Source organism: Aspergillus bombycis, assembly GCF_001792695.1.
Source record: "Aspergillus bombycis strain NRRL26010 chromosome Unknown contig00042, whole genome shotgun sequence".
NCBI lineage: Eukaryota > Fungi > Ascomycota > Eurotiomycetes > Eurotiales > Aspergillaceae > Aspergillus > Aspergillus bombycis.
In genome coordinates, this window is record NW_019170044.1 from 171,830 (window position 1) to 198,591 (window position 26,762).

Below are 26,762 nucleotides of genomic sequence, written 5' to 3' on the forward strand. Positions count from 1 at the left end.
GCGCAGCCCCACACTTAGTGTTCTCACCGCCTTCAGTTGAGTCGCGGAGCGGAGCTTAAGCCACACCTCCGAGATTAGGACCAGTTGTCGTAAGTCGAGACCGGTATAGAACTGCGGGATCGTCAACAAAGGATATGGCTTCCTGCAAAGTGGACATTGACACTTGTACATAAATTTTTGTGCCCACTATGCATCCGGGAGGCGAAGCTGGGGCCTCCTCGTTCTCCTCTGAGTCGCGGAGTCAACAACATTCCCCGATACAGCGCCGTGACAGCAACCTATCTTCACCGGATCCGTACGAATTGAATAATTCACTCACCGGAGGTTTACATGAGCCGTAAGGTTCCAATTTATTTGGGCTAACCATATGATTCTAATGGAAGACGTGTACAGTATATCCTTTAAGCGCAAACAAAAGCAGCGATCCGGTTTTAGCTTATCGAATCTATTTTCCAATAATACTACGGAATCCGTTGCTGGAGACACAGCGTTCACGTCTTCGAACACGCGGAATGGAAGGCTCCATGAAACCGTATCATCTTCATGGGATCGTCCGATGAGTAGCAATGGAAATGTCACTGCGCAAAAAGATGGCGGTCTCCTTGATTGGTATGTGGAAGGCCCAGGGCGACGAGTAGGCTATGATGACCTCACCGCAATCGACTGGATATTTGAGTACACAAAGGAACGCCAGAGGAAGAGGCATTTATATTCCCATGGTCAAGGGGCTGTAGGATATGTATTCAAGTTTCTCGACGCCAGTAATGTCTGGATAGTGTTGATCGCTACTGGAATATTGGTTGGGATCATTGCAGCTTTTATTGATGTTGCAAGCGACTGGTTAGGGGATTTGAAAACTGGGTATTGCAAGAATGGGGCTGGGGGAGGCAGGTTCTACCTAAATAAAAGCTTCTGTTGCTGGGGTCACGATGGTAAGCTGTTTTCGAACCGCGGTTGCACTGTGGGGTATCTATACTAATCTATCAATTAGAGATCTCTAATTGTCTAGACTGGACACCCTGGGGGAAAGCACTAGGTGTTACCTCTTCCAGTGGTGTCTTCACGGTTGAATACTTATTCTACGTCCTTTACTCTGTACATAGGTCTTGTCCGTTATGATTTATATCATACTAACAAAGACTCATAGGTACTGTTTGCTGTATGCGCTACAGTCTTGGTTAGGACCTATGCGCTTTATGCGAGACACAGCGGTATCCCTGAGATCAAGACGATTCTCGGTGGCTTCGTGATAAGGCATTTTATGGGGCCTTGGACGCTTGCGATAAAATCTTTGGGATTAGTGGGCTTCCCTCAAAATACACAATATGCATATCTAAGCTGACAATTTCAAAGTGTTTATCCGTTGCATCTGGTTTGTGGCTGGGTAAAGAAGGCCCTCTTGTCCATGTCGCATGCTGTTGTGCCAGCGTGATAATGAAGCCTTTCGAAAGTTTGAACCATAACGAAGGTAAACACTCTTTATAGCCTTGCCAATCACATAAGCTAATTATGCAGCGAGAAAACGCGAAGTTCTGTCCGCAGCCGCCGCTGCAGGCATCTCTGTTGCGTTCGGGGCCCCAATCGGGGGTGTCTTGTTTAGTTTGGAGGTATGACCTCCTAGAAACACCTTCCCTCATAGGCGACCACTTGCTAATATTGGTCAGCAATTATCCTATTATTTTCCCGACAAGACAATGTGGCAAAGCTTTGTCTGTGCCATGGTTGCTGCAGTGACGTTACAAGCCTTAAACCCTTTCCGCACGGGCAATATTGTCCTTTACGAAGTCACGTATACACGCGGATGGCATCGCTTTGAGATGATTCCGTTTGTTACCCTTGGCATATTAGGCGGCCTATATGGAGCGTTTCTTATCCGCTTGAATATGAAAATTGCTCAATGGCGGCGATCTCGTAGTTGGTCACGGCCAATTGCAGAGGTGGTGTTGGTAGCTCTTTTAAGCGCTTTGATCAATTATCCGAACTTGTTTATGAGATCTCAAAACTCTGAGCTTGTTCATTCTCTATTTGCCGAATGTGGAAATGGGGGTGAAGATCCTTTCGGTCTTTGCAAGACTGGCGCTGCATCCGTTACTACGATAGCTCTTTTGCTGATGGCTGCGATCCTTGGTTTTTTCCTTGCATCGATGACTTTTGGTTTGGATCTGCCCGCCGGTATTATCCTGCCTTCCGTTGCCATTGGTGCTTTATATGGGCGTGCTCTAGGCACGACTTTCAAGATGTGGCAAGAAGCTTATCCCAACGTCTTCCTCTTCGGAAACTGCGAGCCAGATATCCCCTGCGTCACCCCCGGGCTATATGCAATCGTTGGTGCGGCTTCGGCTCTTGGTGGAGCCACTAGGATGACTGTGTCAATAGTGGCCATCATGTTTGAACTCACTGGTGCCCTCACCTACGTTATCCCAATCATGATTGCAGTCATGCTATCGAAGTGGTGTGGCGACATATTTGGAAAACGTGGCATTTACGAGTCATGGATTGAGTTGAATGAGTATCCTTTCCTCGACCAACGTGATGATACTACTCCGCCCGATGTGCCTGCTCATAAAGTCATGACAACCGTGGATGACTTAACAGTCATTATCGCCGTGGGTCATACAATTGACAGCCTTCGGCATCTCCTCCTGACCACTTCATACCGTGGATATCCCGTCGTAACCGATACGTCAAATCCTGTTCTTCTAGGTTATATATCTCGGAACGAACTTTCGTTCGCTTTGAAGTATTCGAAGTCGCCTACAGACCGAGAATTGTCTGGTGAAACCCAGGTCTTTTTCGCTCATCAACCTTTTGCAGATCCGGTTGAGACGCTCGATCTTCGTCCATGGATGGACCAGACCCCTATCACCCTGAACAGCAGTACGACATTCTCGCTAGTGCTTCAGATGTTCCAGAGGCTTGGACTGCGTTACATCTTACTTTCGGACAAAGGAGTTCTCCAAGGCCTGCTCACTAAGAAAGATGTTTGGTCGGTCATCAACGGACCAGAGTTCCGAAAAGGCGGATTCTCTAGAGAGAGTGCAGCCCGCCCAGTGAATACGGCAGAAGAGGTTGGACTCCTGGAGAACGATGATGTGACTAGTCTGGCCAGTTCTCTAGAAAGGCGCCAATCGCTCTGATTTCTTGTACAGAAAATAGCGCTATACCGGAACATCCTTGAGTCCGATATTGCGTGCCCTACGATCGGCACATCCGACTGTGCCTATATTTAGACCCATCACGCGAATCACGTTGACTTGGTTTTGAAATCTAATAGAACTTGGTAAGGGATAGGGCTGGTTTCCTTGGTAGATACTCAATGGCGTTGTGTTGGCTTTCCTCCTTCTTTCCCTGTTTTTAGTCGCCTGACTGACAGTCAGCGCCTCGTCCTGTAGTATATATATATAGCATCCATGTACTCTGTGCTATGTGAATACTATGCATCATTTTTTCCCTTCTAAGAGAGGACTTTTTGTTCTTACCTCCATACCCAAGCCTAACTAGTTAGATGAACCAGTTGCTTCCCTACCAAGTGGGCAAAGCTACTACACTAACAGCATACCTATTAGCAAATATACATTCAATACTCAGTACTAGTACTAGTAGCTGCCCAGGCCAACCCCACATATTCTGCCAGCAAAATCCATCTGACCGCCCTTCACCGACCAATAGGTGCACCCCACCCATGATAATTCCCCGACTTCTTTGCGACAGCCTAAACAAGTACAAAACCCTCAGTTCAAATCGCGTGCTATATCTTTTCCAGTTCCCTATCTAAGCTGTAAATCCGCAACAATGATGGCAGATCCGTTTGAAGTTCGCATGCGCTTTACCGCGCAGCTACAACACCTGAATGCATCCATTACATCCTCGCAAAAAGCTGCCCATTATGCGCTCAAATACCGCGATATGGACGAGGATCTTCACTCATGTATACTGGAACAGCTTGAAAGGGTACGCATGCTGATTCCGCCAGTTGTAAGACTTCATTTACTAACTTTTATGGTTTCTTTAGAATAACATGAACAACCGAGCTAATATCATGTATTTCATCGAACAATTCTGTGAAATGGCTACGAAGGAGGATCATGCACCATACGTCCGCATGATTCAGAGGGATATTTTACGCGTAGTGGATGCCGTTGCACCACCGGATGGCTCGGGGGCAGCGAATGTGAAGCATGTTCGTCGGGTTCTCAACGGATTACAAGCCAAGGAAATTCTTTCTGCGGAAACAGTGGCAGAGATCAATGCCGGTCTGAAAGACCGTGAGACACATCCAGCACATCTTGATCTGGAGGCTGATGAGGGGGTGGAAGCAAAGGCTGGCACTCCACGGGGCTCTAGGGGAAGTGTCCGTGTAGACAAGAGACAGATCGAACAGAGAATCGAAGAAGACCGTGAGAGGAACAAGCGTTTACGAGAGAGTATGTGGACAGTCAGCGGCGACGATGGTGATGAGCATGGGAAATTTTGGGATGAGACCAGCGATATTGGCGAAGACGATTTCCTGGCTGCGAATGAGGAGTTTATGGAGCGCAGACAGATGGTTAATGCTAAGTGAATATGCTTGCATTAACTGTTCTCTCCTAGTCTTTTGAAGCTTCGACCGTTTTGAAGAGTATATACAGCAGGTGTTCGGTTCGGCGTTACGTTCCTTTACTAGTTGGGTCATGGGTATGGGTGATACCATTTACGTGAATTGCATATGAGATACCATGTTCCATTTTACATTTCTTCTGTATATCAATCTTGAAGCTGGTAGCTGAGCTACTTGCTCAATAGTACTAATGAATGGCTACCCGGTGCTTTAGTAGCCCCACATGACACCTTTCCGCCTTCGGAGAAAAGTGGCCCCGCGGAGATCATGAAAATGAATTTCCTGAAAAAAGCGCCGAGTTTGGACGCAATAACATTTCTCCATAGATGCTTGGTAGCTAATTTTTTGAATTGGATCATTCTGGATCCTCTATGTTTTCCCACATTGTCACTGCAGCAAAGGGTCTATTTACTCGACAGGATACCGACAAAGCACAATCGAAGAAATTTACCACTACCTCATCCGACAACACAATCGCCAGCAAATCAAAGATGGTCACAACTAGGCGGCGGAAGATTTCCGATGTTGTTCTAGAAGAGGAAGCTGAGATCAATAGACAACAGGAGGTGAACGGAAAGCGCAAATCCGGGCCAGCCGGTTCTGGGAAGACGGAAACCCAGCGCAATAAACGGAGAAAGCGAGCCAGTCTTGAAGCCGCAGAAAGTGAGAGCGGGACTCCCGAAGAGCCTTCAGACGATGCCCAGGAAACGGATTCCAAACCGGAGGAGGGAAAAGCGGCACCTGCTCCGAAGAAGCACTTCAGATTTGACAGCGAAGAACCTGAGGTACCGTTGGATATGCAGATAGAGGAAACAGCAGAGACACAACAGGCAAAGGAGGACAGCGGCGATGACAGCAGTGATGATGAGGCTCCGGAAGCAGTTGATAACTCAGCGCAGTTATCTAAGGTTAGAGCGCAGGCCAAGAAAATGGAAAAGGCCAAACAATTGTCAGTAATAGCCTTTGTTATTTCCCCGATATAGCTCGTCCTACTAACTGTCCCACAGAGAAGAAGAGTTAAAGCGCGAGAAGAGAAGGCAGTTGGATGAGCTGCGTAAATCACAAGCGAAAGTTTCGAAAAAGAAAGACAAGCCAGTTGATGATCTGCTATCCGAAAGCACGGAGACACTCCAGGGCTCTAACACACAAGATGCACGGCGATCGGCTTTGCCAGCACTTCTTCCAGACGATATTTTGAATGCGGCTCCTGTTACACGACCGCCTACGCCACCCGCGGAAGAAATAAACATCGCTCACAAGAAGCCGACCAAGTTGAAATTCCTGGAAAAGTCCGAGAGGCGCCCCAAGGATGTGAAAATGGGCGACGTGACGATTCGAGTATTAGGTGACATTCCACAAAAGAGAGCCAAATCGGCCCTGCCTCCGAAGGCCTCGAAATCCGGTCGGAATAGTAAACAGACTTGGCTCGACCGCAGCCGCAGTACTGGGCATGTGAATGGTCTGAGACGGACAGCCGGCGGTTCCTCTGGATTTGTACGCAAGTAAAAAGTCTTATCATTACCATCGAGCGGCTCTGCGGTGGCTAGCAGTTTCTAAACCAAGATCAAGAGCGAATTGAACCAATTGTCCCTCCGACCACTTTCGAGAATCATCTCAGGAATGGCAACTAATGCCTTTTCGCTTCTCTCTATATATCGCCACACACCAATGTCGAGGGATTGGTTTCGCATTCTCCGCAATGTGCAGGGCCCAGGCAGGCCTTGCCCCCAGGAGCAGGTTACAGTGTGAAGGATACAGCAAGCAGACGATGATTCATGCCGCTGGACTTGACTTCAAAAAAAAAAAATTCCGAATATCCTGTATAGACACATAATGTTCTACGGTAGATAGTTATTCAGTGTTGTTGTCTAGGCGTCTGAGTATTGGGTACAAGGCGCTTGCAAAAAGTGGATTCTATTAGTATTCTTGATTTTCTACTATTATCTTCTTTAAGTAAATGGCCCTGGGCTTAGTCCCGTTTGTTTATATCCCACCTGCAAGGAAAAGTAACGCAACAAAGGAAAAAGGAACGAGGAAGGGATAGAGAAAGGAGATGTGTACAAAAGATATCAGTGCCAACCATATAAGTAGGATAGCCTAGACCGTTGGCGAAGTCGAAGTGGATGCAAGCTTGTTCTACAGCAGGTTAGCCTCTGGTGGGCGCACGTGCGAAAGCTTGGAGCTTGGTTAATCCATTCTTCACCTCCATTTCGACGGAAAGATCTTCCGGTGCGATTCTTTGCTCATTATTAAACGCCCACCTGCCCATCAATGGCAGGCTTTTCATGATTGTCTTCACCTACTACATCCAACATGGCTTCCACCGCGGAAACAACCCCCCTGCTCCCCCAACACCAACAGCAGCCCGCAACATCCAATACGTCACCGCGAGCGAACCGGCGGACAGTCACCTTCAACCCTCTCACCACGGTCAGCACATACCACGATACCACTTCTACAAACGCTCCCGTTAGAACACTATATTCCGGCCCTTCCTCATTCCCGAGTTCCCAGGATACCCCGCAACGACCGACTGGACTATCCGCGTTGAACAGCAAGCTCCGTCGCCGGAATAGCCATGGAGCGCCCTATAGTACAGCGCCCTCAATGCCTGTGGCACCCAAAGTCGGCCCACAAAGAACGACAAAGAAGGCTCAGAAATTGAAACTTCTCCCTGATCCGATAACCGAGGAGGCTGTTGACGGTGAATTCCCGTCGGACGTCTACTCACAAATCGCACGAATTAAGGAGCCCACTGCTCGAAGCCATGCTGCAAGACTGGGCAAGGCAGACAGAGAACGACTACCCCGCGTGACAGCATACTGTACGGCCAATTCCTATCGACTAGATGGGGCGATCAGATTTCTCAAATCAAGGTCCAAAACCCGTGGAGCCAACCCGAAACTCTACGATGAGTGTGTCTACTCGCCTTTCGACTACCTGTACGAAGAAAAGCAGAGAAGTACATCAGAAAACAATGTTGGCATGAATAATGTGGGCACGAGGGAAACCTTCCAGAGACCATCCACTGAGCGCAGGTTCTCCGACAGCGTGGTTGAAATCGAGGATAATACTAAATCCCGGAGGGAAGACCTCATCGACCTTCGAGACTCAGAAGCTCACCAATCCGAGAGTGCCGTGGCGGAAACTCAATCTGACACCCCAGACTTCGACACCACAATTCACACCCCGGAGGTATTCCTCTTCGACTATGGCACGGTCGTTATATGGGGCATGTCGCCCGCACAAGAGTCCCGGTTCCTGTCCGATATCTCTAAATTCGCAGCCTCCATCTTGAGTCCTGAAGATACACAGGTCGAAAACTTCAATTTCTACTATGCGCGTGAGTACCAAGCGCGCATATACAACGACTTCATCTCTCTGCGCGAACCGCGAAACCACATGATCAAACTGGCCATCTCGCATGCTCTCGCTCAATCAGTGAAGACCTCTCTCTTCGAGGATCTCGTCTCGGAAACTATCTCGAATACTGCACCATTGCCTGCCCAAATTGCACAGACAGGAAGTGTCAATCTCACACGGCGCCAAATTAACATGCAAGTCGGAGAATTATTCATTCTACGAATCAACATCCATCTTCAGGGCTCAGTTCTAGACAGTCCAGAACTGATGTGGGCAGAACCACAGTTGGAACCTGTCTATCAGGCCGTGCGGAGCTATCTTGAGATGGACCAACGAGTCAGTCTCCTGAACGAACGACTAGACGTGATTGCGGATCTTCTGGCCGTCCTTAAAGACCAATTAACTCACCGACACGGTGAGTATCTCGAATGGATTGGTAAGCCACCACCTTCACTACCTTGAAAGCCTTCCAACTACCATATACTAATCTAAATCCAGTCATCGTCCTCATCGCTGCAGAGATCCTCGTTGCAGCCATCAATATCGTGGTCGACTTATACGCTGGCGTTGATTAAAGTCCCAGTCATCGGATGATCATCTAATTCATCATGGTCACTGTTCTATCTCTACATTCCGCTTTCATTAATCATTTTTCCCATTGCATTGTACTGGAACTGGCGTCAGGGCGAACGGACAAGATCGCATTGCTATGATAGCTACGTATAACCATCTCATGTACAATACAATATGACATTAGCTACACAGGCAGGTGCAAAAGACCGAACAAGAACAGCTTTTCAGCACCATATACAACAGCACACGCTGTTCTTTTATCAAAGATACAACTTCAACTTCGTAATGATAGCTGCCATCAACCACGTAACCGACACCCATCATTCCCATCCCACGAACAAGAATGTATATTTCGCACCTCATCCAACGACAAAAATGGGATATTAAAAAGACAAACTCCCTAATCTTAATTTTAGTGAAGAACAAACAAGAACCCCGAGAACCCCCCTGTAGATATAGGAAAAGAAGATGGAAAACGACACACAAAGAACTAAGAATATAAGACAATAAAGATACGACACCGCAACCCATCATCCACTGAGCCCAAAGAATGCCCCACAACTAACTGTCCTCCTTCGGCTCCTTAGTATCCATGTCCATAGGCGTCGTCGGTTCCACAGAGACCTCTCCTTGACCAGGCTCTCTTGACCCGGACTCCGGGTTCTGGCTACCGCCACGGTCACTTCCAGAGCCGGTATTATTCTCTTTATCTTGTGCCGAGCCGTTGCCCGCCTGGATGCGGAACGAAGAAGTCATGTCCTCCTGCGACGGGGCAGGCGCTAACCGCGGAAGCGAGGCTGATCCAGCAGCGGACGAAGACTCAGGCGCATTGTTAGCAGAAGGGGCAGCATCATCATCCGCACCGTCGCCGACATTTGATTTCCGGGATCGTTTCACACGGAGGGGCCGTTCTTGGGGCTGTGATAACATAGTTAAATCCATCCATTCAGGAGGTTGGGGGGGGAAGAAGGGGGAAAAGAAAAAAAAAAATACTAACAGTAGGTGGCTGTTCATCCGAGCTCCCCTCCGTATCATCCGCAAAATACGCACCACCACCCTCCTTGTCACCGGGATCCAGAACCGCCGCATTGGACATCATTGCCGCGGCGCGGGCCCGTAGCTCCGGGTTGACGCCTGCTTGGGCCTCCTCTGCCATGCCGGTGACCTTAGCTAGACGCTCGAGCAGAATGCATGACTCGAGACGCATCTTGTGGATGTATTGCCAGCCGCGGCGGTTACGGACGCGCATGAGATCGTTCTCTTTTTCGATCTCATTTAAGCGCTTCTTTAGAGCGACGCATTTGCGTTTGTAGGCATGCTCGACGCTCGGGGGGTTTGAGGACTCGATTGATGTTGACTGGTTGGCAGAGGGCTCCATTGTGCTTGGTGTTATATGGCGGTTTTCGTTGTGATTTAAATTGGGCTGTTGTTGTCGAGGTCTAGGGTAAAAGTCGAGATTCAAGGTGAGAGGTGATATGATTCGTAGATGAGGGTTTGGATGGGTGAGTTGAGGTCTCGTTGCGGAATTAATGGGGGGTTGCGCTGAGTAACACTTGGTCTCGGACTCCCAGTCGACAGAGTGGTTCAGGGACAAAGGGCCGGCGAGTGAGACGTGCTGTGTACGCCTCGAGGATGCGAAAGTCGTCGGGGATCCCTTTCCACGGGATCGGTAAGGTTCCTCGGCGAGGCACGAGACCACAAGGATCTTTGAGTTTACTGAAACCAAAGATTACTTCCGAGTCAAAGCCAGTCTTGCAACAAGTAACGCGAGTTCAAATGACCGAATTCTGCCGCAATCGCTGGTGTCTGATTACTGGACTGGTGATGGATTGGAATCGCGGCTGCCATTCTGCCGGATCGTGATCGGAGGCGGTCAGCGGCGCTTGTTGTCTAGACAATTCCTAATTTCCTATGGTATATGAACCCTACGACGAACTATCCAAGTCGTGCATCATGAACATTAATCATTGTGGACTATCTACTAAGCTCATAGCATTGGTATCTAGATCGGTCGATATGTGAGAAATTAATGCCCACCAGTGGTCGGAAGACCAAGGAACACCTTGAACGAGTCATAACTATAAAATCCGTCAATCATTGTCGCCAGAGAAGATGATGGACCACTTACATCAACCATTGGAATCCAGTCAGTGTACCCAGCATGACGATACGGACGGGAAGACCGTTCCATAGGCCCGAAAATCCGATATTTCCATAAATGCGGGATACAGCCTTCATGGCTGACTCACCAGCTAAGATACAGTCAGCACCCAATCACAATGACAACCCGTCAAGGCTCATCAGAGCCAACTCACCCTGACGATCCGCATTAAGCTTGCTAACCATAACATCAGCCGGGTGGCTGACAATCGCACAGAAAATGCCAGCAATGTAACCGCCCATGAAACTGATTCCCGTCTGCTGCAGTCCACTGCAGCTGTCCTTCGGTTTACCCAAAGTCTTATAGATGGCATTGACCGTCTCCTCAAAGGTCGCGAACTTGGTCATAGTGTAAGGGATCTGTCGCGCCCAAAGTGGATACAGTCCCTTATACAGACCGCCGAATCCTTCCTGGGCAACGATCTTGCTCCAGCCTTCGCGCATCGTTTGCGCAAAGGGCGGCAGAGTCGTCTGCATGCGCACCTTGATCGCCTCGAAGGGGCAGAGGGCCATGTCTGCGATGAATTCGGCCGATGCACTGGCACCTAGGTATACCACCGTGCGGTTCATGCTGGGGAACATTTGGTCGCCGTATAGATACTTGAAGTACTCGTAGAATCCATATTTACCTGCGCCCTGGAAGGAGTACCCGATGAATGTTGGAGACCAACCAAAGAATACTCCGCGTAGTCCTTCCTTCGCGAAGATAGAGCGCCATGCTGAGATATTCGAGGTGTAGATCTTGGGATCAACCTGACGGCGACACTTGACCAGATCAAGTGGTGTGACAGATGTATGGGTAGGTCCTACGGAGATGATTACAATGTTAGAGTGCGCCTGCAGAGAGCAATATGGTCTATTGAAGCACTTACCACAAGCTGTACACCACGACCAAAGGCAGAAGAAGAGATATGTTAGCATTTGCACTTTCACGTATATGGCAACCATTCGGAAGAAGCCCACCGATAATGCCTCCTAGGGCACAATTAACGAAATATTTGCCTGTATTAGGCTCGATCTTCCCCATGGGAAGGCTGCGTTCCTTGGTAGCCATAGTGGCGGTGGTCTGGTGAAGTCTTGGAAAGATTACGGCAACTGGTGTAACTGAGAAGCGTGGTTACTTGAACGGACCGACAAAGCAAGGCTGAAAAGTGCTGGATTTAGTGCAATGCAGCTGAAAGAAGTATTCTAGGCTGGTAAACAGAATCAATTGACTATGGTGGAGGAAGGGGGGATCGTCCCAAGTTCCCCAAAGATTGTGTAGATATAAAGCAGGGTGGGCCGAGGGGTATTCGGTTAGGCTATATAGAACCTAAGCTAGGACAATGTCGTCAGCAATCACAGCTTATCTCGGGGTCTGGACCAGTAACTGGCTGCCAAAGGACATTGACTTTGGTAGTTCAAGGGTCCGTGAACGGCTAAGCCGGCATGCAGCCCTGAGCTGTACACGCTCCCATCTCGGATGTGGAGTGCCGATGTGCAAAGAGGCTTGATATTCGGCCCGGATTTATGCACCAGGAGTTCTCGACTACGAATGGATTCCCTGTTCGTTTATGTCACAGGTGGACATTCCCACACTGTCCAAAAGTGGAGTCAATATCAATGACGTCATTATATCCGTCTACAGCCGGAGCTTCATCATAACACTGTCTATCATAGAGAGAGAGGCTAGGAACAGGATATATAATTCGAATACACAAGAAGAAAGAAAAAAGGCCCACCACCTTCGCCAATAGTACAGGAATTCGTAAGCATTATACACGGTAATCGTAACCTATATTGACAGGTGCCCACACGACAGGCTTCATGTACAAGCGGTTGACCCCGTCGATGGTACAAAACGGGAAGGGTTAGGGGTCAATGCAGTTGCATTTTGGGACATGCTTCCCTGTTGCGCCAGCATAAGTGCTAGCTTAATGCCCAGCACAGAGCCGACACTGCCCAGGGCGCTTCGCATTTGCTCCGTCTGTGCCGCCGTGCCCATGCCGAAAGTCAGAACATACCATAGCGGCCACAGCATCAGATACCCGTAAAGAGCGCGAACAGGAGGTCGCCCCTCGGTAGAGGTTGAGATTGATTGCCCAAATGTATCGACATCCCCTAACGAAAATGGAATACTCCGACAGGTGTCAGTAGTCATCTCCTGAATCTCCTCCAGCGCCGCATGGCAGTGGACGTCGCAGGCCTGGTTGTCACCGACGAGCGAGGCAAGGGCCTGGCGTAGATCTAGTAGATGTCTTTGGAGGCTAATCCGGGCCGCGCGGTAATATGTCCAAATGGCTGCAATCGATGCATTCTGATAAGTCATGAGCGACCCACCCGTAGCCGTACAGACGACGAGGGGGAGCCAGTGATCCGGCAAATGCTGACTCCAGTTAGCCATCTCCAGAGCTAAGAGACTGCCGGTCTCTATCCATGTAGTGAGTTGTGTAATATTATCTATGTCTAATGACCCCTGGTGGGAAGAACTTTCGGCAAATAGCTGACCAATCTTGGATGCCGTTTGTATTAGCCTAAGTACTGGCTCGGACCCGTCAAGTTGCCCGGCAATCAGTTCTGTACTAATACTACCATGTCGGGGCCGTGTCCGTAGGACTATGCTCTCAATAAGCTACGCAGCTCGTCAGTCTTCTCCGCACATATTCAGGCAAACTAAAACTAACAGTATGTGCATAAGCACAAATGAACAAGTCTCGACCTTGTGCATGGCTTAGTTGGCTTTCACCTCGCATCGTCATCAGAAGCCCGAGTCCTTTTGTATGTGAACTGTAGAGCCCATTTCGTTCTCCGGCGATGTCTTCAAAGAGGGAGAGAATGACCATCGTCGCAAAAGTTTCGTCTTTGACTGCCTGAGACCGTGTGCCCAGTAAGCGTCGAAGCCCATGGAGCGCCAATCCATAGTACCCTCTTGCTTTAAGCAGAAGCGAAGGCGCTTTCACATGGTTGCTTAGCGTAATGAGAGCAGTCGCTTCGGTTGCCAGCTTTAGGCAGGAGGATACCGGATCATCTTGCCTGCTGTCACGACACGTAGCATACAGGGAAGGCAAAAACCCCAGGTGGTTCAAAGACTCATCACTAACACACGTGAACTGATCAAAGAAGTGGCAGACTGCTCGTTCCTCCCATGTGGAGTCGGCGACATGGGGAAGTATTAGCGGCAGTTCCGGACTGCTATGACTGACGGAGGTACTCCGACTGCTGCGCTGGCTATCAGTGGGCGTGATGCTTCTTTTCCTCATCAGCCGTTCCACTTTTTGGGTCTCATTCCGGAAGATCGTATCTGGTCGATATCCTGGACATGGTTGCCCGTATACAGAGCAGTTTCGACATCCGGGCAGCGCTTCATCACACTTTAAGTTGCGCTTAGCTTCGTGGTCCGAATCAAGATGAATGAACCCTTGGATTCCATAGAGTCCAGCCGGGTAAGGAAGGTGAGAATGAGGCTAAGACAGCAAGGTTCTTGTTACAATCCTACCTTAATCTTCCGTTTGCGGCATAAGTAGCATCCCGTGCTCGGCTTCCCTCCATATACCATATTCACGTACTATAACTTGAGTAAGTTCGGCCCGCTGAGTGAACCAAATATAGCAGAAGATAGTAGCAAATGATCCAGTGCTTCCAAGAAGCAAGTAAAACGAAAGAAGCGAAGATGAGAAGGAATAGTAGGAACTTGTTCAAAGTCGGAAAGCCTTTTTCAAGAACCTTGTACCTGCCAGGCCATTGAGCATAATGCGTACAGCTTAACCTAGGATACGAGTATCTGGTCGGTCAGGTGTCTATCTTGGCAAAACTCTGATGTGATGTTACCTCCAACGACAACCCGAACAGTTTAAAAACGCACTATAGTGAGTGCCTCCCATGCCTCTAGCGGGGATGCGGAGAAACCAATGCCACATGGGGCTTAGTCATCACAAAGCTTCATAGTTATCTTAAGTTAGTTACGATGTAACGTAACCGGTAAGCGAGCGGTCACTGCAAGCCAGCGGCCAGCTCTTGTATTCCATACAAATTGGCCCTTCTTAATACTGGAATATCTCAACAACCAGAAGTACTTGAGATATGGAACTTAAAGAGACTAAATAATTATATATAATATACTATATACAAAGTAGATAAGTTAATACAATCGACAGTTTACTTAGTATTCAATATTACAGCTGTATTTTTGACAATCTCGATATAGAGCTTAGAGAAAGTAGAAAAAGAAATTTAAATATAAGCTATAGATTTACTTGGCTACTCTTATATTATATTTTTAGTTTTAAAATTTAACTATTTCTGGTTGAGATATTCCAGTATTAAAAAGGGCCAATTTGTATGGAATACAAGAGCTGGCCGCTGGCTTGCAGTGACCGCCGACTACGTTAGTGAGTTGATGTTGATAATTACTGTAGCGTACAGTACCGAAAACTTCTACCACATACAAAGGAGTAAGTCCCGACGGCAATCGAGTGTACAACCTCGGATCGAACAGGGGATCTCACTCATGACATTACAGTGTGTATATGTTGTTGGGATGGGACCCCATATATTTTCTTCGCTTTTATGTAGTTAGAAGCCACAGATCCCTTTAGATCCCGAATCCATCACCTCCTGAGGCGGATATCATCTAACCTATTATAAAGAATAAAAATAAGTCTTAACAAAACAAATCACGCTGGTACGCCGGCGGTTGCATAAAAGCAGACAATGTCCCACCTGAAACTCCATCTGCGTTGTAGTTCGTGGGGTCGAACAATGGTACGGTTGGAAAGCAAAAGAAACACCAACACCCATAATGCAAATCCTGGCCCGTGATGGCTGTTCAAAACTGATGACTGTATGTTTCGGATGCGACAAGATCCTAGACGCCCTCGGAAACAAAGTAGATACTCTGATTATTACTCTCGGTCATAATAAGGCGGGGGAAGATTATAGGATCGTGCGAACGTCGAATCATGGGAGAAGAGTGTGCTAGGAAGGAGCATCCGCCATTAGTTGATCATCATCGTTGCCCAGGGGTATCGGTGGAGGGTCTGAATGGTACGCTCTCTGCCGGCTATCGTCTTGGGCAGGACGCATCCCAGGTGTACTTGAGGAACTTCGTGGCACGAATTCATCGGTATCTTCTTCCGGAGGAGGAGAGAAAGTCCAAACCTGCAAATAAATGGTCAATCAATCGACCACGAGTTAACCAGATGAAACTCTTACCTCCATGACTGTCCGGCCTGATCTACTCGCCAGGATCACAGCCTTTTCCTCTTCGAAGGCCAACCTCCAAACCGCCTCTGCGGGTGAAGACAATTCCCTGAGTAACTGTCCAGTTTGTAGACTCCATACCTTAACACGGCCGTCACTACCACCGCTGACAATCCGCGAGCTGTCAAACTGAAGGGTTGTCACGCTATTGTCATGGGCCGCTAGCCTGTGGATTGGGGTCATTCTGGTCAGAGACCAAACACGGACAGACCCGTCTGAGCCACCAGTGACGAGTGTGTCACCCCGCATCTGCAGCTGCCCCACTAAAGATGTATGGCCTTGGAGGATAGCATGGCACTGGCCACTTTGCGGGTCCCATACCCGCACACTGGTGTCCAAACTACCGGTAGCGATTCGCCTGCCATCGAAGGCGATTGCATAAATTTGACTAAAATGGCCCGAAAGCGTGCGGAGACATCGCCCCTCGGAGATACTCCAAATGCGTGCAGTGGTATCATAGCTTCCAGAAACAACTATATCCCCATGAATCGCTAGGCACCGGACACTAGCCTGATGTCCAACCAGGACATTTCTACAAGTTCCTGAAGCCAGATCCCATATCCGCAGCGTGGTATCTCTAGACCCCGAGATAGCCGTATTCTTGTCAGACATTTTTAAACAGCGCACAGTTGACGTGTGACCACGCAATAGATAGATACCGGCTCTGTTTCACATGCAAAGTCAGTATCTCTGCCCTTGAATGCCAATGTGAAGGACTCGGCTTACCCAGTAGCCATGTTCCAGACACGGACATCGCGGTCACAGCCACCGCTCACCAGTATGTCATCCCAGGGTACTATGGCCCATACGCCCATCACATGACCGTGAAGCGTCTTCTGATTACCCCCATTGGCGTCATAGACATGAATCTTAGAGTTGTCTAAAGCAACCACAATGTACTTGGGCGTGAGATGCAGGCTCGTAACGACTCCCTGATCGGGCAGGATATGCCGTTGGGTGCATCGCCCGCCTTTGTTCCAGGCGGATTCCACCATATATTTCTGTTTGAAATGGGTCCTGTATGACAAAGGCCGGACTCTCCGCTTTCGTGACGACAAACTTGCTGACGCAAGCCAGTCCCCCGACAGTGAGCGAGTCAAACCGGGGTGGCCATCCCGAGACTGATAGCTGGAAGTGAGCGAACTCCTCGACCCAGCCAGGGAGTTTGTGCTGGAGACGGTATGCATGTGGTCTACGGAATCCCGGTCATCCTCCGAAGACTTACGAGATGCATACGCATGCTTCTCGCAGAGGTTTTTCCATGTGATGTCATCGTTCAATAGTTCCCGCCACCGCCTCGATACCTGAGATGCTCTTGCTAATGTCTTCGGATCATCGATGAACGAAAGTACCTAGGCGAAGCGACGGAGGAGAAAACGCCAAAAGTCAGCGGAGATCGCGAGTTGCCACACGCCAGTAGCCGCACGGCCGAAAGTCCATATTACATACCCGCAAGCATAACTCAGTCGGAAAGACCAGAAACGGGTCCTTTCTCAGGCGAGGACTGACGTAACTAGAGACAAAACTGAGATGTTGGCTATCACATAAACTAAGAATACCCTCCAAGAACTTCTGCCTTTTAAAGCTGGACAGGGAACTGAAATGAATCCTGGCATTTAAAAGGAAAGCGTCATCGTCTTCATCGGCCGACAGCCATGTCGGAGGTCTCTGCTGAGGGGTGGGACTAGGAGCAGGGGTAGGCGGCGATGCGGGTGCTGAAGGGAGAAGATTTGGGGGGATCGACGTGATAGTTTTGTTCGAGGATAACGACCTCGAATGGGCACTCGAAAGCGAAGCGACCGAATCCGTGGCCGAACACGTTCGGGTATGGGCTGTCGCCGGCTGTTCAGGGACACTCCGCGGACTCATCCCGTTGGCGAACCGAGTCGAAAAAGAACGTCCCGAGGTGTGAGGAAGTGGCGCGCTGTAGGGCGGTTATATCATCCACCAGACACTACCCAACCTTCACGAATATCGATCTCGCCTCACACAAATGCCTCCGGACTCTGTGTCGTTCATAGATCAAGAAAGGAAGAGCGAGTGTATTAGGGAGATATAGAGAATGTATGGGAACGAGGAAGGGGGGTATAAAGAAAGAAAACCAATATTATAGGAAAGTAATACGATGTTGCGCCGGTTAGGTGAAGGAGCAGGAAAATAGTGATATAATAAGCGGACGATCTCCGACGGTCGGATTGGGAAAGTGACTGGCGATAGCCCGGAAATAGGGGGAAGAGGAATAGAATAAGGGAAGAGAAGACGGAAGAAAGAGGGAAAGGCGACACAGGTTGACTGGGGATGAGAAATGGTTGTGGAAAGAACTACATACGACCTTGAACGTCTCTCCAGGCCATCCAGATGCCAGCAGTCGGGTCCTCACCAGACAAGCAAGCGGAGAAAGAACAAGACTGACGAGTACCTAATTTAATCTCGAATAATCATGCAATGTCGTGACTCGTTGATGGGGTTCGTCAGGTGCGGTCATTGGAAAGCAGACCCGCCAAGCAGTCGACGCTTCTGATTAGTGCCTTGTTGATCCACTTTCCGTACATGTACTTGATGAATGTACGGAGTACGGGGGAAAGGAAAAAAAAGACCTCGTGGGTATGATGATAGGTATGTGTCAACGGGCAAAGTATCTTCGACTGGCATTCAAACCGTCAGACGGATTGCGTGTCTGTGTCTGGGTTCCTGTGTATTCTTTTTTTCTCTTCTTCTGTTTTTTTTTTCTTTTTCTTTAATGCGGTCCCACTGGAATTCTCTCTTTTTGTTCAAACACTTATTCTCAGTTATCGCTCCACCCGTACCAATTGGGAGCATGTAACCTTATGTTAGGTTGTGAAGAATTTGCGGAGGAGCACCTTCTGAGTAGTTTGAGGATACTGCTACCTAAGCAGTAGGTACTAACCAATCCTGTATGGTAGGGATCAACTGAGGACGGTGTCGGTTGGACAAGGCGAAAAGAGGAAAAAGACAATGGATGGTGAGGGAAAGAAGCAATAAAAAGGAAGGAAAATATGAAAAGCAGGAACAGTCAGCAAATTTACATTCAACAAGCCCTCTTTGTTTGGGTACAAATATGCCCAGTGGCCAGAGTTCTCTCTTGCCCACTCAATCCCACTACGTTTTGGTAACTGACACACAAAGGAGCAATAACTTAACCTTTTCGGATCGACTAGTCGTGTCCCAGATTCTACTTGCCCCAAGTCCTTGGGTAAGCGAACGGCATGCAGCGTCCGACCATGGACCTGTGTAGATCCAAGGTATGTCAGACTTGACAAATTGTTGCATCACCAGTCAATTACCGGTCTAGGCGAAGTCGGGGCAATTGGGATTGTCTACACGCTTGGTTCCCCCCCCCCCCCAGGCTTTATATAACTGCTTAACTCCAGGTCTACGTCAATCTGATCCCGGTCAGAGCATGCAATGATGACCGAGATGGTCACAAGCAAATCAATAATACAATAGGCAGAAACGTCTAAAAAGGGATCCAGTCGCGTGGTCTAGGCCGGGCACGGTTGTACGGCACCCAGCGGCGCAGAACTTTGAAGCAGCAAGAGCAATACAGCCTTCCAATACATATAACAAGAGAATACATGAATCGCAGCATATACGAGAGCCATGAAGCAGTAGATAGACAGACATGCCCCGTCACCAGAAGACTTCCAAGTCTATATTCCCAATCTGAACGCTAAGTTTCCATGCAAATGCAAACAAACATTTTACCGTGGGTATGAAGCTGAGTATGTGATCGCTAGAATCTGTGGAAAGGTCCAGTCTAGTAGTAAGGATAGTAGATGACCGTGAAAAAAGATGTCAGTGGGCATGGCCGAGTTGCAGAAACAGCGGCAAAATCATGCCGACAACAGAAGCAATCAAATCCCTCATGGATTTGTTGGACTTGGACGGAAGGTCTCTTGAGTCGCCATATCCGTTCCCTTGTGTCTCACGCGAGACAGCACTTGGATTGTTCTCTTGCATTGTGTGCATGGCTACGTACCTGCGAAAAGACCATTAGTCATCGTATATTCTTAGGTAATCTGGGTTATGGAAGGCTCACAAGAATGTACCGGCCGAAAACAACAGAAGGACCCCAGTTCTCCACTGAGTAGCAGTCAAGTCATTGCTAGACCCTGAGCCCATTACTTGCACAAATAAGAAAGTCGCCAACGCGCCCAAGGGCGCCGCCAGGCTAAAGACCAGTAAATGCGCTCTCGCAGCGCGGCTGGAGAGACCCTGCTTCAACAAGACTGACGTAAGACCAAAAGATGCTGGGGCCTTATGGACCATGATAGCGAGGAATATAATGAAGCTTAGGCCAGTATCGGAACTCGACGCTCCCAGAGCGATTCCGTCAGCAGCCGCATGGATAACAAGCCCGGTGGTTGTTGCGAAGCTGTGGCTGCTCCTGGGGCTATTTCCAGCATCCAGCAGCCCCCCTTCCCGTGAGGGGGATGAATTGCGACGCAATCCGGAGCCTAGGTTATCGAGAGAAATATGATATGGCGTCCGTTGCTGTTTGGCCGGCGCTGCGAATTCCGGGAGCTTGTCGATGAGATACATGAGGATAAAACCGCTAATGAGTGCGATCCCAATCCAGGCATGTGGCGAGCTCCCTTCGTCATCGTGTGTATTCTTCTTCTCTTCATCTGATGCCTCCTCTCCTTTCTCCCCACGGCGTGTGACATATGGCGTGGAGTCGGAAGTGGGCGATAGTGTAGATTTATCCGCGAAAGAGGATACAGGGACATCAACCGAGTTAATTTCTGCAGGAGTATGGATCATAGCAGTAGCGACGGTCGGGATATTCCGGTTTTGCCAGGTCACCGCCCCGGTCGAACGACTGCTGAGTGCTTTTCGGTCAATAGGTAAGTTTGCGCTGTATAGAGTTTCTACCCCCTCCGGGATAATCACAATCAAGGATGTCCCGACCAAGACTCCCATGCCAAGGGATGATATCAGTCGCAACTGGGAGGAAGAAAGCGTGAATGCAAGTGGTAACGAGCCCACAACGAAAGATCTATGCGAGATGGGCCTGTTAGTTTGCGAGCACTCACATAGTGGGGCAATCAAAGGGAATAAACTCACGTAACTGCCATCACAATGCTCAATGCGAGCAAAGTGAAAAGTCCCTCCATGGTCGGCCTCTTTATTCCAGAGCTGTGTCTCGGATTCTCTAGAGGACTTCAATCATGATGCCAATTGCGGAATAACTGAGGCTGTTGCTGTTTCCCGCACACACCTTTCTAACGCCCTTGCTCGGCCAATGTGTGGTATGGTGGGACGGGCAACACAATACGGCGAATAAGTTGGAGAATAAGAAGAATCGGCGCAACAAACAATCCCTTCGGCGATAGCGTCAAGGTCGGGCTGAAGACGTGGCGTGTGGTTGGAGAGATTGCGATCCGCCGCAGTTGGAAAAGGAACCGCGGGAAGACCCACAGCACCAGGGGACTGACCGGAATCAAGTGAAATAAATAGATCGAATGTAAAACAACAGTGGATAATATACCGAACATTGAGAGCTAGCACCTCCTGAGCTTGTTTCTATAAAAGTTTCTACAGGGCTCATGGGTGTCTACCGAAAATGTTCCTAATTCCGATGCACGTTCCTCTACCGCAATTAATTTTTGATTTTTTCTTCCTAACCTTAAGGCCGTAAGGCAAAGCGTCGCCTGCCGCATTCATTGTTTCGTGATGCTTGCGGAGGAAAAATATTTTGACAGTCTCAAAGTAGGTTAGTACCTGTTCTTGGTTGCAACGCTCTCAATCTCCTCGACAATGACGATCATCTTTTACGTCTATCTCTTGTACGTTTAGTGCTTCTTGGAAAAATGAAGCAGAGGCCCGCATTAAGATAGTTGAGCTTGACACCATATGCTAGTAGGTATATGAGCTAGCAAGCAATTCATTCAAGCATAAGATCAAAAGCTCGTTAGTGATCAATTGACCTGGAAACTGCTGTGCTGCGGCTGCAACTTTCTAGAGGGATTATATACGCTATATGTTTCAGACGAAGCTAATATTTGGAGAGCGTGCAAACCAACACATGAACTGCTTTCCATCGTCGGGGCTATCCAAACACAACCACTAACACTAGGGCTACAGTAGATATCTTCAGAGGCTTCTCAGTATAAACCACGAAAGGGCAAAGTTGATATAAAACACTTACCACAAAGAATAATAACGCAACCTTGATACTCTCTGGGTTCCATATATAGCACTTTCTCCGCTGAAGCAACCTTTGCTGCTTAAAATACCGCACAGCACCCACCAGCTGGATATATATAGCAAATGCAAGCGATAGGCAAGCCAGTACTTTCCCAGCCACGACAGAATCATGATGAAGGATGAACAGCTGAGCTGCGACGATCGCAAACGAAGCAAGTGCATTTGCCGTACGAACATACGCTAGGAATGTTCTTTCAAGGGCTGTACTTATTGGTCAGTAAAGTGGAAATCAAGCTGCTGTATCTTTTCGAAACGGCATACCAAGGAAGTCTCTCGGGTCTCCATCTTCGGCGGCTACTTCCGGGCGGATATTGGTCAACCACCACTTGCGCAAGCGATCTCTTTTCTGCATTGTATGAATTCCGTCACTACAGTCTAGCACTTTTGAATCTTCTCGTGAGACGTCATTGACAACCTTCCTGCGTGGTGATGTATTATCCAACTCAATACTATCCATTTAACAGCGAAAGGGGAATCCTTCTGAATCATAGGTTATCGGGATCAGGCCCACAGGTAACAGCCATGCCGCCCTTCAGACCTGCAGATGGAGAGATTGTGGAGGTTGATGTTTATTTAAACTGCCGGGGAGAAACAAATACAGAACTTGGAAGGCCGCCTACGCGCAAGCCGTTCCCCACCTCCTATCCGCCCAATGGTAGGGAACGATAATAATCGCATTGTACATGTATGAAGGAAAATATTAAAATAGCCCTAAGTCAATCGTCTGGATAATTCTTTAGTGGTGTAAACGTAAAATAACAGAGTAAGGGCAGGTACTATATGGTTTACAGAACTATTCCTTGCATGTTACATCAGCAAGTGTCCATTTCAATGTAAGTTGCACTCGACGTATAGCTGCATAAACTGGTATTTTTACTTCACCTGCATGAAGCAAATGACACTGTGCTTTGTTCGACAACCTCTTCAAACGCTTCCACTAGTATGCGCCGAATGACGTCATATTCGCATTGGGCTTTGAGACTTGTGCTACATTATCCTAGCCGAGTCTCTCATGGCTACATCATGCCCGTACTTCTTGGTCTGTATCGCCACAAAGTCCTTCAGCCTTTCTTCTTTTTCGCGGACTTGTCCTGGCGTCAGGGTCCCATAAGCTTCGTTGACCTGCGAGATCACCTTGTCCTTCCAACTTGTCTCCTCACTTCCTAGCACATTTACTTTGCCCAAGTCATCCCACACTACCTGCATAGTGCCACCTAGTTTGTCCAGAAAGGCCTGGATCCCACCTTCACCACCTCCTTGCTGATAGCTTTCGAACACACCATTGCCCGCCCACCTTGGCCCTAAACTAGCCATTAGGATTGTGTCGAGATCTTTTGCGCTCACGACGTCTTCTTGTACTAAATAGCATGCCTCTCGTAGTAGCGCAAATGCCAGACGGTTCCCCACAAACCCTGATATCTCCTTTTGAAGTACCACAGGTCGATGCTTCGAACCAGGAACGGAGAAATACTCGCGCGCAAACTCCACCTGCTCTGGCGACGTATCAGGTGAGGGTACAATCTCTAGTAGTGGCATGATATGCGGTGGATTGAAAGGATGCACAACAAGCAAGCGAGTTTTGTCGTTCATCTTTTGTTGCTGGGCGGATGCGGCAATACCAGACGTACTGGTCCAGAAGTGCGCAGATGGTGGGGCCAATGATTCAACTTGAGCCCAAAGGGTCTGCTTGAATTCGAGGTTTTCGGGTCCTTGCTCTTGAACGATTGTGGCAGACGCACAGGCGGTTTCTAGTGAGGTGTGGATATGTAAACGGCCGGAGGCAATCAATGAAGCCACTGCTGCTGATGGGCCTTGATCCAGGAAATTTGGCAAAGTGCTGAGAAGGTACTGGTCGAAATCTGGTCTTGTGTCGAATACGTCGACTGTCACATTCTCACGAGACAAGTGCAACGCGGCCATGGACATGCCAATGGTTCCCAAGCCGATCAAGGCGATCCTCTGCGGGTCAGTGACCGACATTGTTCCGCGAGTATGATAGAGCTCTTGATCTGTGCTGGTTCAGTCCGATTCAGTGCGCAAACTACACCCACAATGGTAAAATGAACCCCGGAGTGGTTAGAACTGGGTGGACCTCCGGGTCTCATAACAAGTACCGAGTATAGTCGAAATCCCTAGTCTCCCCGCTATTGACGGCGGCCCGTAGCCGCCTTGTATGGGGTACCACTACCCATACAGCCGAGGTCAACCGCTGCACATAAACAACTTAAGTACTACTACTAGTAGTAAATGGTTGACCATTGGGTCATACTAACTAGCCCCGTCAATGATAGGTCAGTCAGTGTCTTTGACTTGCTTTCCTAACAAAAACTATTGTAGAAGTACTGATCGTATCCTCAATGAGCATACAAAGTTGAGACGACCTATACTTCTTGGTGTTCATCATAGCCGGTTTGTTTCGGATAAGTACATATTCAACAATATTTTTATGTTAGCATGATTGTGTTAGGATTGACTCTCGAATCTCGCTGCGAGCAAGTGTGAGACACGAACTTCGGAGAATGGGGAATTGTGTTGAAGTCATACCTCCAGAGTGTCTCTCTCCAAAGGAGCTAAACCCGAAACGGTTATACCTGAGGTTCGCGCAACGCGATTCAACACGCGCCGTCATCAGAAAGAGACTGACTTCATTCAGCTACCACCCTCAAACTAAGGATTTATTACTTTCTCTTTTCCTAGGCAATATGGCGAGCGAAGGCGACTGTAATTATTCCTCTCATGCCTCGCCCTATCCGATAATTTAAGCTCCAGTCCAGCTGACAAGAATCATGTCGTTTAGGGACCTGCGACGCTAATGACGCCGTCCAGATCACTCTTGTCCAGCCTGGTGAACAAAAACCGAAGACGCTCTCTAGCTTCCATCCTCAGTTTACTTACCCAATTTTTGGCGATGATGAAACAATTTTCGGATACAAGGGATTGATCATCCGTCTACGATTCGCTGCTCATGACCTCCGTCCGCATATGCATATTTCCTACGATGAAAAGTTTAAGACCGTGGGCGACACCTCAGCAGTTGACTTGCTCAAGACATTGAACCCATTTATCCCGGAAGGTCAGTATATAGTCTGGAGTCAGGTGAAGCCACTGTATCATCGTTGACGAACGTGCGAACCTGCAGAGGCATTCTCCACGCTTCCTGATTATGAAAACGCCGTCCAAGAAGACAAAGATGCGAAGGACTTTGTACCGCCAGGAAAGCTTGTCCATAACTATGTCACTCGAGGACGAACATATGAGATCTGGGCGGGGTCTCTCGCTGATCCTCAGGTGCGGCGGCTGTTGGACCGGGCTCAGGTGTTCGTGTCACTATTCATCGAGGCTGGAACACCCCTAGAAACGGAGGATCCCGAATGGACCCTTGAGCGCTGGACGGTCTACTTCGTGTATGAGAATCCTTTCTTGTCTGAGAAGACATTTCTGAGTATGGCTGACAACAACCCGATGATCGCAGGTACGAGAAAGTGAAGCCTCCTACCCACAATGCTTCACAATATTCCATCGTCGGATATGCAACAACATATCGCTGGTGGTTTTACCAGAGGGATTCTCCAGAGAAAGCCTCGGTCACGAATGACCCTTTCCCAGGCCCCGAGATTCGACCTGCACAGCTACCAGCCCGACTGCGGATTGCCCAGTTCCTGATCCTCCCTCCACACCAAGCTCGGGACATGGTACCCATCTGTATACGACCATCCATACCGCTTGCTTCAATGATTCGACAATTATCGAGTTGACGGTCGAAGACCCCAATGAAGCATTTGACGCGCTTCGCGATACCGCAGATTTCCACATCCTGCGCCCAGAATTCCTTAAACACAACGTGAATATCAATCCCGACCCCTACGCAGCACTCCCTAAGACACAGCGCCCTCGTCGTGTCCCAACATCTGCCCTCATCCCCACAAAGCTTCTCCACGATATCCGTTCCACTTATAAGATCGCCTCAACACAGTTTGCTCATGTCTTGGAGATGTTTCTCCTGGGCGAGATTCCCATCAAGAATCGTCATGCTGGTGGCGCAAATATGTCACGTCTATTGATAAAGAAACATAATGCTGCGGATCCGAATGAGAGGCGGTATTATTGGTGGCGCATGCTAGTTAAGCAACGTCTCTTCAAGCGCTCTCGTGATATTCTCATCCAGCTAGAGATGAGCGACCGTATCGAGAAACTTGAGGAAACAGTGACCAACGTGGAGGAAGGATACGAAGCATTAATCAAGGTCTTCACTGCCAGAGAGGAGGCTCTAATGGCTAAGCAAGAGGAGTCTGGTGAATCGCCTGAAACTGCAGCTTCAGAAGACTCAGCCACGAGTTCCGGTGATACTCCCGCCAGGGATCAGCGCGCTAAGAGAAAGTTCACATTAGAGGATGAGGATGAGGAGGAAGAGGGTGAACCGGAAGCTTCCAAGCGTCCGAAGGTGTAAATTACGAACTGCTTTCCCTATTCGGGTTTCCAAAGTTGGCGCATCTGGCTTAAATTGTCCGAAGGAAACTTCGATAAATGTAATATCAGCGCTCACGAGTTGTCAAATCTATGCTATCATTTGTATATTGTTTCTACTAATGAATGGCATCAT

The 26,762-nt window shown here is 48.6% G+C and overlaps 11 protein-coding genes across 11 annotated transcripts; 5 read left to right on the forward strand and 6 right to left on the reverse strand.

Annotated features, from left to right (window-relative positions):
- Nucleotides 1-188: 188 nt before the first annotated feature.
- ABOM_006356 (chloride channel protein) lies at nucleotides 189-3,137 on the forward strand (the record flags this gene model as incomplete). Its single annotated transcript, XM_022533485.1, has 7 exons — nucleotides 189-337; nucleotides 394-932; nucleotides 992-1,095; nucleotides 1,148-1,300; nucleotides 1,354-1,468; nucleotides 1,516-1,607; nucleotides 1,665-3,137. 7 exons carry the CDS (start codon nucleotides 189-191, stop codon nucleotides 3,135-3,137), a joined length of 2,625 nt encoding a protein of 874 aa, XP_022389167.1.
- Nucleotides 3,138-3,792: 655 nt separating this feature from the next.
- ABOM_006357 (CTD kinase subunit gamma) lies at nucleotides 3,793-4,561 on the forward strand (the record flags this gene model as incomplete). The annotated part of the gene is made up of 2 exons (XM_022533486.1): nucleotides 3,793-3,951; nucleotides 4,013-4,561. The coding sequence occupies 2 exons, from the start codon at nucleotides 3,793-3,795 to the stop codon at nucleotides 4,559-4,561; spliced, it is 708 nt and encodes a 235-aa protein (XP_022389200.1).
- A 407-nt stretch (nucleotides 4,562-4,968) lies between these two features.
- On the forward strand, nucleotides 4,969-6,103 carry ABOM_006358 (uncharacterized protein; the record flags this gene model as incomplete). Its single annotated transcript, XM_022533487.1, has 2 exons — nucleotides 4,969-5,546; nucleotides 5,605-6,103. 2 exons carry the CDS (start codon nucleotides 4,969-4,971, stop codon nucleotides 6,101-6,103), a joined length of 1,077 nt encoding a protein of 358 aa, XP_022389166.1.
- An 807-nt stretch (nucleotides 6,104-6,910) lies between these two features.
- Nucleotides 6,911-8,535, forward strand: ABOM_006359 (YagE family protein; the record flags this gene model as incomplete). The annotated part of the gene is made up of 2 exons (XM_022533488.1): nucleotides 6,911-8,396; nucleotides 8,459-8,535. The coding sequence occupies 2 exons, from the start codon at nucleotides 6,911-6,913 to the stop codon at nucleotides 8,533-8,535; spliced, it is 1,563 nt and encodes a 520-aa protein (XP_022389165.1).
- A 559-nt stretch (nucleotides 8,536-9,094) lies between these two features.
- ABOM_006360 (uncharacterized protein) lies at nucleotides 9,095-9,911 on the reverse strand (the record flags this gene model as incomplete). Its single annotated transcript, XM_022533489.1, has 2 exons — nucleotides 9,095-9,451; nucleotides 9,531-9,911. The coding sequence occupies 2 exons, from the start codon at nucleotides 9,909-9,911 to the stop codon at nucleotides 9,095-9,097; spliced, it is 738 nt and encodes a 245-aa protein (XP_022389203.1).
- Nucleotides 9,912-10,559: 648 nt separating this feature from the next.
- On the reverse strand, nucleotides 10,560-11,747 carry ABOM_006361 (putative mitochondrial phosphate transporter Pic2; the record flags this gene model as incomplete). The annotated part of the gene is made up of 4 exons (XM_022533490.1): nucleotides 10,560-10,611; nucleotides 10,662-10,785; nucleotides 10,849-11,499; nucleotides 11,657-11,747. The coding sequence occupies 4 exons, from the start codon at nucleotides 11,745-11,747 to the stop codon at nucleotides 10,560-10,562; spliced, it is 918 nt and encodes a 305-aa protein (XP_022389204.1).
- A 750-nt stretch (nucleotides 11,748-12,497) lies between these two features.
- ABOM_006362 (putative C6 transcription factor) lies at nucleotides 12,498-13,932 on the reverse strand (the record flags this gene model as incomplete). Its single annotated transcript, XM_022533491.1, has 2 exons — nucleotides 12,498-13,304; nucleotides 13,357-13,932. The coding sequence occupies 2 exons, from the start codon at nucleotides 13,930-13,932 to the stop codon at nucleotides 12,498-12,500; spliced, it is 1,383 nt and encodes a 460-aa protein (XP_022389205.1).
- A 1,714-nt stretch (nucleotides 13,933-15,646) lies between these two features.
- Nucleotides 15,647-17,800, reverse strand: ABOM_006363 (F-box/WD repeat-containing protein; the record flags this gene model as incomplete). Its single annotated transcript, XM_022533492.1, has 4 exons — nucleotides 15,647-15,829; nucleotides 15,884-16,595; nucleotides 16,658-17,283; nucleotides 17,381-17,800. 4 exons carry the CDS (start codon nucleotides 17,798-17,800, stop codon nucleotides 15,647-15,649), a joined length of 1,941 nt encoding a protein of 646 aa, XP_022389206.1.
- A 1,947-nt stretch (nucleotides 17,801-19,747) lies between these two features.
- ABOM_006364 (Mn(2+) transporter ATX2) lies at nucleotides 19,748-21,069 on the reverse strand (the record flags this gene model as incomplete). The annotated part of the gene is made up of 3 exons (XM_022533493.1): nucleotides 19,748-19,931; nucleotides 19,992-20,951; nucleotides 21,020-21,069. The coding sequence occupies 3 exons, from the start codon at nucleotides 21,067-21,069 to the stop codon at nucleotides 19,748-19,750; spliced, it is 1,194 nt and encodes a 397-aa protein (XP_022389207.1).
- A 2,080-nt stretch (nucleotides 21,070-23,149) lies between these two features.
- On the reverse strand, nucleotides 23,150-24,142 carry ABOM_006365 (putative 3-hydroxyacyl-CoA dehyrogenase; the record flags this gene model as incomplete). Its single annotated transcript, XM_022533494.1, has 1 exon — nucleotides 23,150-24,142. The coding sequence occupies one exon, from the start codon at nucleotides 24,140-24,142 to the stop codon at nucleotides 23,150-23,152; it is 993 nt and encodes a 330-aa protein (XP_022389208.1).
- Nucleotides 24,143-24,864: 722 nt separating this feature from the next.
- hat1 (histone acetyltransferase catalytic subunit HAT1) lies at nucleotides 24,865-26,609 on the forward strand (the record flags this gene model as incomplete). Its single annotated transcript, XM_022533495.1, has 5 exons — nucleotides 24,865-24,883; nucleotides 24,960-25,235; nucleotides 25,302-25,566; nucleotides 25,635-25,864; nucleotides 25,927-26,609. The coding sequence occupies 5 exons, from the start codon at nucleotides 24,865-24,867 to the stop codon at nucleotides 26,607-26,609; spliced, it is 1,473 nt and encodes a 490-aa protein (XP_022389209.1).
- Between the last annotated feature and the right edge of the window lie 153 nt (nucleotides 26,610-26,762).